This window comes from Delphinus delphis, chromosome 5, assembly GCF_949987515.2.
Source record: "Delphinus delphis chromosome 5, mDelDel1.2, whole genome shotgun sequence".
NCBI lineage: Eukaryota > Metazoa > Chordata > Mammalia > Artiodactyla > Delphinidae > Delphinus > Delphinus delphis.
The window spans coordinates 33,352,799-33,367,810 of NC_082687.1; the positions used below are offsets into that span (position 1 = coordinate 33,352,799).

A 15,012-nucleotide genomic window follows, 5' to 3' on the forward strand; every position below is an offset into this window, starting at 1 on the left:
CCCTGGTTCACTCTCACAAATCATTTCCCTTCCTATTTCCTAGGGAAAATGGAGGCATTGGGAAAAAGCTCCCTCAACTTTCTGCATCTGTATTCAACTCTACCTCCTGCTTTGTGTCTCAATGGCAAAAGTAATTCTTCAAATACCCTCTTGAAATTTTCCTGTCAGTTCTAATCTTTCCCATTTATAATTTTTCCTTAAATTATATTTTAGCTGTAAGAAACAAGACTTTTTTCCTCCTCTTTATAGCCAAGCATCTTTTTAAAATTCTCTGCAGCTAGCTTGAAATCATTGCCGTATCTAGTTATTCTTTCTACAGTCACCAGTAAGCTTCTGGTTGTAAGATCTACTGACCATGTTTAGTTGACTTGTTTTCTCTTGGCTTCAGGTATTGCTGACTGATGTTAAAAAACACAGAAAGGAAGGAACAAAGAGAGAGAGAGGAAGGCAGGGAGAGAAGGGGAGGGGGAAGGGGGGAGGAAGGAATTCATTCCACCTCTTTCCCACTTCACTGGCTTCAGTTTCCACCTATATGCAGATGACGCATATGTATTGAGCGCCAGTTATTTGGTTGATTGATTCATTCACTTATGTGTTTATTTATGCAGTGCACATTTACCAAGTGCCAGGCACTGGAAAGATACCATTGAATAATGAGTAATTATCTTGGTCCTCAGAGTTCCCCTCTAGTGAGGGAGATGGTGTGGGGGAATACGTGAAATCACTGAGGAAGGGGATCAGGGAAGACTTATTACAGGTAGATAGTTTGTTCATTTATTATCTTATTCAATAAACATATAGAGAGAGTGATAGCGGGTGCCAAGATACCATGCCAGGTGCTAAGGATATAACTGCTGGCAAGAAGACACATTCTTTGCTCTCACAGTGCTTATAGTGTAGCACTGGATGCAGAGAAGTAAGCAGACAATTACAATTCCACATGGTAAGACATAACTGAGTGAGTATGTGTTGCTTTCTGTATAAGCTTAGACCCTAAAGATAAATAGGATTTAACAAGTAAGAGGGAAGAAAGTGTTTGAATGCACTCAAAATAGAAACCAAACTCCATACCGCAGTCTACAAAGTCTCATGTGATGTGGACTCAAGCTCTTCTCATATACTTGCTCCTGCACTATATTCCTGGCCCACGGGCTTCACTTCTGCTCTCTGAACATGCTAAGTGTCTTTCTGTTGGGGCCTTTGTAGTTGCTGTTCCCTCTGCCAGCTCCTCCCTCTGTTCTTTATATGGTGTACTAGTTATTAAACTGTTGTGACTCAGCTCTGAATCCGTTCTTCCCCATTCCGCCCTGCGATGCTGGGGCTAGGGAATCTGCACATCACAGCTGTGCAGAATCTCCTTTGCCAGCTGAGCCCCTCTTAGGGTCTGCCACAAAGGGACCCTCGAGGGAGACTGAGGTCAGAGGAGAGCAGATAGAACTTCTTCTTCCTGTTTTCTTATTTTCCCTGTCAGCAACGCCATTTCTTCTAGTGCAGAAACTGCTCACAACTTTCTGTCTATTTTGGCACTCCCAGACCAGGCTCTGCAAGGCCCCTCCTCTCATTTTTTTCCTAGATTCTGATAATCTGGACCTATTCTCCTTGTTTCCAGGGATTAGGGGTGGTAGCTGCTTCCTACCGTTATTTTTTTCTGGGTTACTTCAGGATTTCCTTTCTGTTTATTCAGCCTTCCAACACTTGTATTGTAATAGCTGGTTTTCCTGACTGCACCTGATTGATACGGTACTTGGCACCAGGATTGGATCCCAGGTATTAGTGATTCTGAGATTGATTTGGTTATGCCTTTGGCCTTAAAGGCAGTGCTGGGTTCCCTGCCCACAGGAAATGGAACACTAGTAATTTCTCATTTGCAACGGTACCATGATCATTTAAATTATCACCTGTGTTTGATTGTGATGAACTGACTATTAAAGGATTTCTATTCCTTAGAGGACCAAGTGGGGCTGACTTTGGCCATGGGATAGTAAAAGGAGTATGATGTGAACTGGCTGTCTCTGAATGCAATGGGAACTTACAGAAAGAAAATTATAAGCTGAGTCTTTAAAGTCGCAGCTCAAGTCATAGTCAAAAAACCGAAAAACTTCTAAGGAAGCCCCCAAATTAATCTCTCTGAAGATCAGAACCAAATTGAGCAGCAGATATATAACAGGTAATTTCTTGCAAGGGGATACCTATTCACGAGAAGACCTACAACCAGAGTCAGATCTCAACATACTGCAGGCAGTTACATGCAAATATGACTCAATTAGAGACAGCTTATAATTTTAAAATAATAGCAAGATTTTTCTAACTTATATTGAATAAATCTGTGGAAAATGTGTGGAAATCAATTCTAAGGATGTGAAACCCAGGAAGATAAAATAGTACTTTGGTTTCAGCTGGATTTATTGATGTGGTGTTCCTACCAGAGATTCTGAATTTAATGTGCTAGCTCTTTTAGTTATTTCCCTTGACAGTTTCTTTTGATTGGCTGCATTCAATAGTGGTCTATCATCATTGAGATTGAGATGCCAGATCTTCCCTTGCATACTATACAGAAAGGAATCAAAAAGCTTAAGGAAATGGAGAAGAACATTAGGATGGATTTACCAATGGTAAATTTACCATTTATCATGACATGCCCACCACCCTCCTCTAACTACATTTACCAACAGTTCAGAGTATTCTCCCTTCATAAAGACCCTGGGAAAGCCATTGTTTAGAGGGACACCAGCATCCTTTAAATGCCCTCTGGTAGTTGCCCTCTGTGTAGGCTGTGGACGATGGTGCCACTGGTCCCGGGGACCACCTTTTGAGTACCAACATTCTCGAACTTTCTGGACAAGATGGCAGAGTAGAAGAACCTTGAGCTCACCTCCTCTCATGAGCACACCAAAATCACAACTAACTCTGAACAACCATAGATAAAAGACTGGAACCTATAAAAAAAAGACATTCTGCATACAAAGATATAAAGAAGAAACCACAGTGAGATGGTAGGAGGGGAGGATTCATGATATAATCAAATTCCATACCCCTCAGGTAGGCAACCAACAAACTGGAGAACAATTATATTGCAGAAGTTCTCCCACAGGAGTGAGAGTTCTGAGGCCCATATCAGGCTCCCCAGCCTGGAGATCTGGAATATAGAGGATTGAACCCCCAGAGCATTTGGCTTTGAAGGCCAGCAGTTCTTGATTGCAGGAACTCCACAGGACTGGGGGAAACAGAGACTCTACTCTTGGAGGACTGCAAAAGCAGTGACTTCATAGGACCCTGGGTCAGACCGACTTGCTGATCTTGAAGGGTCTCCTGGATGGAGGGAGATGGAGGGAGGGTGGGCAGTTGTGGTTCACTCTGAGGACAGGGACACTGGTGGTGCATGTACCAGGGAGTATTCATCAGCATGAGCTCTCCTGGAGGCCGACATTTTGGCACCAAGACCTGACCTCACCCAGTAGCCTGCAGGATCCAGTGCTGGGATGCCTTAGGCCAAACAACCAACAGGGTGGGAACACAGCTCTGCCCATCAGCAAACACACTGCCTAAAGACTTCCTGAGCCCACAGCTGCCTCTAGACATACTCCTTGACACTCCTGACCACCAGAGGGACAAGACCCAACTCCACCCACCAGTGGACAAGTGTTACCAAGTCTAAGTTCATACCGCTAGTCGCACAACAGGCCAGTAATTGAGAGACAAATTGTTGGGGTAAGGAGTAATGACTTTATTTGGAAAGCCAGAAAACTGAGAAGATGGAGGGCTTGTGCCCCAAAGAACCATCTTGCCTGAGGTAGAATTCAGGCTTCTTTTACACTAAAAGGGGAGAGAGTAAAGTCAAACACTTCCTGGTTCCCATCAGCCTCCAGAGGGGATGTGTTAATTTCTTCCTCCCTGCAGTCATTCACTGGTGGACCTGGTCAGGATGTTTCCTGTGAGCTAAACAAAGGTATTTTAGCTTAATGTTCATTACCTGGGAGGCAAGGTTCTGAGAATTGGGTCATTATGTATAATTTAAGCTTTTGGGCAACATCCCTTTAGTGATTAACTTGCAATAGAATACAAAAGGTTCTTCCCTATTACATAGGCACTGGCCCCTCCCACTAGGAAGCCTGCACAAGCCTCTAGACCAGCCTCATCCACGAGGGGGGAGGGCAGTTTTCTTGCCAGAAACAAGCAAGCCTGCAGAACCGAGTCCACAAACACAGGTCAGAACCTACCCTGGTACCAGCTGGTCTCTGGCCCTTAGGTCATGAAAGGAGACTGTACTGCTGAGACATATAGGACATCCCCTACAGAGGGCCATTTCTCCAAGGTTGAGAAACAAAACATATATAAAAATACAAAAAAATTTAGACAAAATGAGACAACAAAGGAATATGTTCCAGATGAAGGACTAAGATAAAACCCCAGAAGAATAACTAAGCAACATGAAGATAGGCAATCTACCTGAGAAAGAGTTCAGAGTAATGACTGTAAAGATGATCTAAGAACTTGGGAAATGAATGGATGCACAGAGCAAGAAGTTATAAGAAGTTTTAAACAAAGAGTTAGAAATATAAAGAACAACCAAACAGTTGAAGAACACAGTAACTGAAATGAGAACCAACACTCTATACCAATTTGTAAGGACTATCACAAGTGATCTGCTTTCATCCAGCAGGAACAATGGTACATCTTTATGTAAACTCTTCCACTACCAGCCATCATCTACTCAGCAGAGATAAAGATCATCTCAGCATCCAGTAGATCATCACACTGATCTACTACCGTGATGACATCATAAGTGGATCTGATGATCAGAAAATTGTAAGAAATTTAGATGTCTTAATTAGATAAATCTGTCAGACCAGTGGTTGGCAAACCCACTGGACAAATACAGCCTACCCCCCCCTGATTTTGTGAAGTTCTGCTGAAACCCAGCCATGCTCAATTCTTTATGTATTATCTATTGCTGTTGTCTTGCTCCAACATCAGAATTAAGTAGTAGAGACTGTATAGCCTGCAAAACCTAAAACATTCACTGCTTGCCCTTTACAGAGAAAAGTTTGCATAACTCTGTCCTACCGTAAAGGCAGGCGAGTGATAGGAGTTGAGAATAGAGAGGAAAGCTACAGTCACTTATTAAAGTGCCTAGTTGTTAAGCTAAAAGAGAAGAGAACTTCATCCTCAAAACCATGAGGAATTAATTAAGAATTCTGACCAAGGGAGTGTTGTTTTCAGATTTACTTTTTATGAAAATATTTTTTCATGTAATTTCTCAACTGTACAATGCCTACACAACTCAAACATTCCTAAAGGAAAAACAGGATTGTACCTTGCTGATTGAATGGAGAAATAAACAAATAAATGAGTTCTGAAGAGTGAAGGCAGCTTGTAGCAGCCTATTTCACAGATGTTCCGGTTTCTCAAATCATATAGTCAAAAAAATTTACTAAACTCCTATGTCATAGCTTGTATTATCTTAGAGACCTGGAATAAAAGCAAGTAAAATATGTTCTGAATCCATGAGTTCACAGCTTAAAAGGCAGGCAGAAAATTAGACAATCATATAATGAAAACACCATGTATTAAATGAAATAGGATTATATTTCAAAGTTTTAATAGTGATTGTCTCTGGGTGAGTAGTCCTTTTTTTCTGTTTAATTTTTTCATTAATTCTAAGACACATTTTTTTCCCCAAATTTTAATATATCTGAAGCTAGATGCTTCTTACAATTAATAGTGTCTTAGATTCAATGAAATAGATGAAATACTGTCATGGTAGTGTTTCTCCTTTGCTCCGAGAGCAGGCTGTTGGGTGGGGTTATGCATCCAGCATGAGACAGTTTCTGGGAAACCAGATGTAGAGTTTGTTCAAGATAAATCCAGATACAGAATACATTTTTTATGGGATAGAGAATAAGATTTCACTATAGAATTCAACATTTTTGTATGGTGATGTGCTGTTGAATTATTTTGTATTCACCATGAATGAGCCAATGCATCACCAGAACTGAGTCATCTTCCCTGCTGGGGCACCCTTTCCTCCCAGGACTGGGGGAGAGGTACCCCTAGGGATAGATCTTTTCCCACTAACAATGGAGCTCTTGTTGTTGGCACCAAATGCTGCAGCAGTTTTAATATCTTAGTTAAAAAGTGGTAGTTGTTTTTTCCCTTTTAATACAAGAAAAAACTTCCGTTAGAACCAGTGTGAGTCATACATCATAAACATTCAGTGCTCAAATTCCTATGGGTTTTGAATGCCAAACAATGCTGTTAGGCTTACATTTTTAAAAACTACATTGTAGAATGCTAGAAAACGTATGTTAACCTTTCTAGTATTAAGTAATGCTATAATATTTTTAAAAATACAGACTATAAAGTAAACCATTCATAAATTCCAATATGATGCCAGTTATGTTAAAATCTTGACTCTACATCATTTAATTCTTGTACATAATCCTTTTTCATTGTCTTAACCCAATAAGCAAAAAAAAAAAAGATTTAGGAAAAATATGTTCAGAAACACATGCATACACCCAAATTCACATGCATTTACATAACCACTGGCTTAACAGATCTGGCTTCATTAAAAACACTGAGATTTCCAGTAAACCAAAATTTTCTACAAAACTTGTGAAGGTGCGTGAGACTCAGGAAATGCTAATGTGTATCTCAAACACCCATAAAGCCAAAGCCAGAAAACCAGCAATTTTGCATCTAAATTCCCTGGCAAACCATAATCTCCAGAATAATGAACTTTCAATTCAATTATAAGTAACAGGTTGCAGACCATTCATTCCAAAAGAAAATTACACTAACGCTTGGCAATTTGACAGTAAAAATTGGAAAGCGTATTTATGGTAATCATCTTTAGTTGACATATGAAAAATTTTGAGAGAAATTCTTTTTACCTTCAAATATTAAAGCAAATAAATCCTTTAAGTAGAGTCCATTTTAAAAAATAAAATTAATAAAATAAAGTCAAAGGGAGGAAGCATTTTACAGACTTTAAATGCTTGCTAAATCACACGTCAGTGATGGGTTCAGCATATGTCTGTGTACTTTGGGAAGTGGTTTCTGTGTTGCCCGGAGCTCTGCATTACTCAATTTACACCAGAGAATCCTCTCAGAGAACTTTACTAAACTGGGTATATTGGAAACACAAAGCTTATGTATGTTCTCCATTGTTTCTATCAACTGAAAACCACACTGCCAGAAATGTGCTAACTTCTTTAAGCGGAGTTGGGACAAGCAATTGTTAGCACACTCCAGCCCTCTTGGTGAGCACAGTAAGCAAAACTCTTTGATCACACTGCCCCGCTCTGGTCAAAAGAGAAAATTGTGTTGGCCATTGAAAGTCTTCATCGCATCACATAAAATGCATTTCATTAAAAGATGATGTTTCCCCAAAGTGCAAAGCATCTAAACAGTATATAATTTAAAAGTTCAAGAAAATGTATCTTTTACCACTTTGATAAACAATTTAGGAGGAAAATGCTAGTTTTCATACTATTATTTCCATAGAAACATCTGTTACAATTCTTGCAAGAAAAGAACAAAATATTATATTGATTATGTATTGCCACTTGCTATATACAAATGTGAATTTAAAAAGACTGGCTTATTAAACTATTTGTATTAATTCAGATGGGAAAATTCAGCATATGCTGTTAATGGCAACTACTTCACTATAATTTTTATAATTTTTTGTTTAAAATTAAAAAAGGATATTATTAAAGTTACTGAAGCTTACATGGCCAAAAAAGTCATAGTGATATTGAAAAGCAATTCTAAGACATTTATAAATTCCTAGCCATAGTAACTGTTTACTTCAAAGTCATTTGTCTGAACACAGTGGTTGATATTAATAACACAACAGTAATACAGTAATGATGGAAGTTAACATTTATTGACTGTTTATTGTGCCAGATACTGGTCTCAGCTCTTTGTAGGTAATAACTCATTCATATCCATAACAGAATTATGAATTAGGCTGTATCATAATCCCCATTTTACAGATAAGCAAACAGAGGATCAGAGAGAGCTAGTATATAGCTTATTAAAGGTTACACAGCTTAGGGCTTCCCTGGTGGCGCAGTGGTTGAGAGTCCGCCTGCCGATGCAGGGGACATGGGTTCGTGCCCCGGTCCGGGAAGATCCCACATGCCGCGGAGCGGCTGGGCCCGTGAGCCATGGCCACTGAGCCTGCGCGTCCGGAGCCTGTGCTCCGCAACGGGAGAGGCCACAGCAGTGAGAGGCCCGCGTACCGGAAAAAAAAAAAAAAAGGTTACACAGCTTAAGTGGTGGTTCTAGGATTCAAAGCCAGGCAGTCTGACACCAGCATCCTATCTCTTCCATTATGCTACATATAGAGAAAATAAAGAACGATTTACCTTCTGGTACTCCATGTATCTAGCTATTACAGTCTGAAAAAAGTGTGATCCTTTGTCTATACTTCTGTTTATTATCAAAATCAAATCAATAAATTGTATATTAATTAGATATGTATCACTCTACTATAAGTAATAATAAAAATCAATACAAGCAAATACTATAAAAAGTACACACTATGCATTCAATTTTTTTTTCTGTGTATGCTAATTAAAGAAATTCTAGAAGTTTGAAATAACTAGCAACTGTTTTCAGGTTTTTGGTAAATGTCAATTTTTGCTTTTAACGTCGATTACTTAGTTCCCATATTTTTGAGTTACCTGAATCTCTGTCCACAGCTTCAACTCTTGTGACAAACTCCCCTGGATTTTGATTTTCTTTAACTGAAGCTTCATATAGGTGCTGTTTAAATACTGGGGCCTCATCGTTTACATCAAGAACAGTAATTGTCAAAGTCTGGGATGAAGAAAGTGTTGGTGTGCCACCATCCAGTGCCAGAAGGGTCAGAATGTACTGACTTTTTAACTCATAATCCAAAGGCGAAGTAGTAGTTAGTAAACCTGTTTTGAAAGAAGAGAAAAGCAATAGGTAATATTCTTTGGAGAAGTCATGCTTACTATACTTTTTTCTAACTCATCTAAGTTGCTAAAAATTCAGAAGCTTTCTCTGTTAAAGAATAAATATTATTAAACCAACTTTAAATTTATATATTATCTGGAATAAAAGAGAACATTTTTAATTCGAAAAGTCATTCTAATTTAAATTATAAGGATGAATGAGAATTCAGAAATAATCCATAACATACCATTATCTACTAAGATGATTACATCAAGAATATTTATCTACCCAATATCTACCTTCATTTTTTTTTAATATTTATTTATTTGGTTGTGCCAGGTCTTAGTTGCTGCACATGGGCTCCTTAGCTGCAGCACGCGAACTCAGTTTCAGCATGCATGTGGAATCTAGCTCCCTGACCAGGGATCAAACCTGGTTTCATTGGGAGCACGGAGTCTTAACCACTGTACCACCAGGGAAGTCCCTCTACCTTCATTTTTAAAAATATCTAGGTTCTAACAGTATCCCTCTTCGTGTCAAAGGACACTTCATGTGTAAAAGTTACCAAGTTACAAAAAGTATGGCTACATCCTTTAAGAGATTTAGTTTTTGTGAAAGAGTTATAGTCTCTTTATACTAATCTAATTTAACTGTCTTTTTTTATTAACAAAAAATAGTAAAGACTATAACTCGGACAATAAACTTCACGAATACAATGTCTCCATCCAACTGCCATTTAAGCACGTAACTCATATAAGCAACTTGCACACATATATTTGTTACATAACTCCAATTGTCACATTTTTTCTTTTAGGATTGCTGTTTGCTCCTCTAACACGTGCTCCTCCTATAAGAACTTTTCTTCAAATAATTAAAGAGGCTTACTGATTCAGATTTTATATATAAAATGGTTTCTCCATAATTGCTTATCATTTTACACTTCATAGCCAAAAGCCATTGAAAATATCACTTTGTCTTCTTGATAAAAAATATGAGCTTTGTGAGAGGAAAATAGCCTATTTCATATGAGTGCCTTCAGCAATTAGCATTTTATGTCTTTGAAAAAAATATCTCAACTGAAACAGCCACCGCAATAGTTTAAGATTCAGGATATCTATATTACTGAGACACAATTCTAATTTTATCCACCCTCTTTAACAATCTGAAATAGACCTTCTTTAGCCATTTTGGAAAGCATTTTAAATATCGTTTAAATAGATCCTTGGAGACCCCAGCTCTAACAGAAATCAGCAACTGGGTCTGGACTATCTCTCTGTCAGTTGGGCTTTTAGGTGGTGTCCATGCAGGTCTCAGAACGGAACCATATGCACAGGATTTAATAAATATTTTGATGAAATTTTCCAACAGTATATAGCCAGACTATAATCATGACTTCCAAATTCTACACATTCAGTCCCATTCCAAATAATGCTCTTACTAACAGTTGGGCCAAATGGTATACATCTGAGATTTTTTTCTAAGGCTCATGCAGAAATGATTTTATTTTTTAGAGAATGAGATGGTAGTCCATCACTTCAATATCTTCTGAAAATCAGGTTGAGGGAATTTCATTTCCAATATAACAAGAATGACACTTTGAATGTATAATTGTCCATCAAACTACATCAAAAATTTTAGAAGATGTTATCTGACAATATGGTAACAGCAAGACAAGGGAAGTGACAGTGAGTGCCATTTCCAAAGAGTACTTGACAGTGAACAAATGCTTCTGCCAAAAATAAAATGTTTCAGTTGTGAAAAGTAAGGGTCTTAATGTCAATATCAATACAACCATTTAAAAATACATGATTTCCAACTATTTACAAGTGTATGTTTGTATGAGCTTAGAGATAAGTTTCCATACTAAAGTCTTTGAACAATGTTGACTCATGTTCTACCTTGATTCACTCTTGGTACCATCTCCTACCCTATGAAAACACACAATGGGGGTAAAGAAGTTGGCTACTGTATATTCATCCCAGGAAATGTGAGCTAGCTACAAAGCAGGTCAATGTTAACAAACAGGCCAATTACTCTTTGTTCTCTGAATATGACCTCTGTGCCTATCATCTATATAAGTTAAACAGTAAATCAAGTCAAATTTCCTTAAAGCATATGCATCTTGAGAACTATGATTTTATAACAGAGGAAAATGAAAAAGATAAATGTAAGCAAGTGATCACAGGCTTTAACTGACAGTGACAAGGACAGTACCTGATGACTCATCTAGCATAAAGGCCATATCTTCATTTCCTGAGAGGATGCTGAATGTTACTCTTCCATTCCTTCCTGCGTCTGGATCTTGAGCAGTTATGTGGTGCACCAAGGAGCCCACCGCGGCATCCTCTTTGACAAGGGCGATGGGGAAAGATGTAAAAGTGGGGCTGTGGTCATTTATATCCAAAATCACTACCTTCGCCATCAGCGATCTCAGTCGCCGGTCTGTCACATTCACAGCCTGATCGGATGCAGTTACTGTCAGGACAACAGTCGGAACTCTCTCTCTGTCAAGGGGGGAAGCAGTGACCAAAGTGCCAAATGAGGGGTGGATGAGAAATGGATTCACTCCAGGGTGGTGGGCTTCAATGAAGTATTGTACTCTACTGTTCAAAAAACTGCCGTCGCCATCTTTGGCATTAAAAACGTGCACCAGAGTCCCGACAGGGGCATTCTCTTCCACGCTGATCACAATGAACTCCTCCCGGAAAGATGGGGAATGGTCATTCTGATCTTCCACAGCAACACTAAGGAAGACTGTGCTATTCACGGGAGGGTTTCTGCTGTGGTCTTTAGTTACCACCCTGAAAAGATAATGGGACGTCATTTCATAATCCAGTTCCTTAAAGAGGAACAAGTCTCCTGTCGAGCTGTCGACTTCAAAGTGACCATCCTTGTCATCTGCAGCGATACTAAAATGTAACTTTCCACTATGATGTTGTTGAAGGTGATCAGGTGACTTTATCAAGCTCATTATTTTTGCAGGCTTCGAGTTTTCTGGTATAACTAAGTGTTTAATATTCTGAGAAATGAGAGCTCTCCCTTTGGATAGTGGTATCACCTGAAATAAGAATAAAAAGGAGTTGTTAATTTGGGGTTTTTAAAAAGACTTCACAGGTGCTGCTATTCTTTTGGAAGCTAATTCCTTCCAGTTGTGCAATATGCATATGTTAATTGGTGAGAAAATGTCTCTTCTTACCTTATACAATTCCAGTATGCCTCTGAAGACTGAAAACTGCATAATAGCTAGGAGATAAGAAAGTATAGGACTTTCCACTCCCGTTTGCTGCAATGGATGCAATGATAGTTTGGTGAGGCTACGCTGTTGTTTACGTGAACTGTAGTCTTATGGTTCTTCAAAGACAGTGTACGAGAGCTAGTTCTCCAAGCTACTCTAAGTCCTAGAAACTCATATTTCCTTAATGACAACATCTGCATACATTTAAGTATCATATGCCTTTGTTTATCTGAAACCAGAGTCTTGAGATATTATGACAGAAGTTTCTCCCAACCCACATATCCTTAATCAATAAAGAATATAATTTGGAAACAGAACTCTTGGGGACATATATTCTTGATTAGTATACATACCTATATTAATATTACTGATTATCACGTGCTTGAACAAAAAAATCTTCCTGTAAACAGTCATTTTGCTTCTGATGGGTTGATGTAATTTTTTCCTACTATGGAGACTTCCTACAGCTTGTTTGCTCATTACGACTAAAGGAAAGTCTTAAAATACAAATCTCAAGTGCCTTTCCTAATTTTAAATATAATTACAAAAACTATGCAATTTATATTGGCCATTTATTTACACACGTTTCTCCTGCAAATTTACCAGGTCCTTGCAATTAGGAAAAAGTAAAAGAAAAGATACTTTTTGTTCTTTATAAACAAAGCAGGATAAACATACACATAGTGATGGAGGTAAGTATCTTGTCAGTAACTGTACAAAGTTAAACTCAAAAAATATTTAAACCTAATCATTTCTCAAGTGATAATAACATCACTTAATATAATGCACACATACATCTGCAATGCTCTCTAAAAAGAGTATTCGTTTATTTAATGTATCTTCACTCTACATTTGTATATAAAATAAAAAAAGCCCTCAGAGCATCTTTCCACACTTTGTGTGATGTGAGCTATTACCTGAATATTAATAACTGCCTGTCCTTGAAGAGGAGGCACCCCCTGGTCTCTGGCAATTACAGTCATCCTGTAAGAAGGTCCATAATCATGGGAAAGTACTCTGGTTGTTCTTATTTCACCACTGTTGGCATCAATCTTGAAGTGATCAGTACTACCCTCTACACACAAACACACACAAAATTAAGAAGTTAATGTTAGTTGACAATGCAGAATACAGAGAATTAATTAAGCCAAATATACATGTGATCATTTGGAAATTTTATTTACCTTAAGCTCTGTGTGAATATGAGCATAAGGATAATACTAAAAATACAGACAAGAAACATAACAGATTAAAAAAATTATTATAGAAATTTTTACATATAAAAAAGTAGACAGTGATATCATGAACTTTCATGTACCTATCATCTAGCTTCAATATTTATCAACTCATGTGCCATATGATCCAGCAATCCCATTCCTGTGTATATATCCTGACAAAACTTTAATTCAAAAAGATACATGCACCCCTGTGTTCATAGCAGCACTATTTACAATAGCCAAGACATGGAAGCAACCTAAATGTCCATTAACATGTAAATGGATAAAGAAGATGTGATACATATATACAATGGAATACTACTCAGCCATAAAAAAGAATGAAATCATGCTATTTGCAGCAACATGGATGGACCTGGAGATTATCATACTAAGTGAAATAAGTCAGACAGAGAAAGACAAATGCCATATGATATCACTTATATGTAGGAATCCAAAATATGGCACAAATGAACTTATCTATGAGACAGAAACAGACTCACAGACATAGCAAACAGACTTGTGGTTGCCAAGGGGGAGGAGAGGTGGGGGAAGGTTGTATTGGCTGTTTGGGATTAGCAGATGCAAACTATTATATATAGAATGGATAAACAACAAGGTCCTACTGTGTAACACAGGGAACTATATTCAATATCTTATTTAAAAAAACATTTGGAAAATAATAATAATATTTATCAACTCATGGCTAATCTTTTTTTTTTTTTTGCAGTACACGGGCCTCTCACTGTTGTGGTCTCTCCCGTCGCGGAGCACAGGCTCTGGAAGCGCAGGCTCAGCGGCCATGGCTCATGGGCCCATCCGCTCCATGGCATGTGGGATCTTCCCGGACCGGGGCACGAACCCATGTCCCCTGCATCGGCAGGCGGACTCTCAACCACTGTGCTACCAGGGAAGCCCAACTCATGGCTAATCTTATTCCCCATTCACATATTTCCCTTCACCATCTTCTTTTGAAGCAAAGTTCAGAAATCATATCATTTCTTCTGTATGTTTTTCAACATGCATCTCTAAAAGATAAGGAAAAATTTAATACGATCACAGTACCATATTATACTTTTAAAAATTAGTAATAATTCCTAAATATTATCAAATATCTAGTTAACTTTTAAATTTCCAGTTGTCTCATAAATATCTTATTTTTTTTAGTCAAATTAGGCTCAACATAAAATCTGTATTTGCATATCTCTTCAATCTATGCATTCCTGCCATTCATCTCTTTATTTTGTTCTTGCAACTCATTTGCTGAAGAACTGGATCATGTATCCTGAAGCTTCCAGTGGTCTAGATTTGCCTGTTGCTTATCTCCAATGTGTAGCTTAATATGTTTTTCTGTCCTCTATGTTCTCCTTAAATTGGGAGGTACATCTAGAGAATTAATCAGATTCAGGGAGAAGACTACTTCATAAATGCTGTTTTGTGTTTTCCTTCAGAAGCACATGTCTGATTGTCTCTTTTTGTGATGTGGGCCCCCTTTGGTGCACAGCCTGGATCCACTAATGATTCAATAAATGTTGCAAAGTATAACATTGAGTCTATGATCTCTTCTTCGTTTATTAGCTGGAATATATTACTAAAGATCAACTTCTTCTTATGTACTTATTGGTAACCCAG

At 38.1% G+C, this 15,012-nt stretch overlaps 1 protein-coding gene across 1 annotated transcript in view; it reads right to left on the reverse strand.

Annotated features, from left to right (window-relative positions):
- Positions 1-15,012, reverse strand: part of DCHS2 (dachsous cadherin-related 2) — a 295,589-nt gene that overhangs the window by 85,830 nt on the left and 194,747 nt on the right. The window contains exons 8-10 of the mRNA XM_060011654.1: positions 13,084-13,241; positions 11,146-11,989; positions 8,694-8,933 (exon numbers count right to left, since the gene is read on the reverse strand). Coding sequence (XP_059867637.1) covers positions 8,694-8,933; positions 11,146-11,989; positions 13,084-13,241 — 1,242 coding nt within the window. The remainder of the gene's footprint in view (positions 1-8,693; positions 8,934-11,145; positions 11,990-13,083; positions 13,242-15,012) is intronic.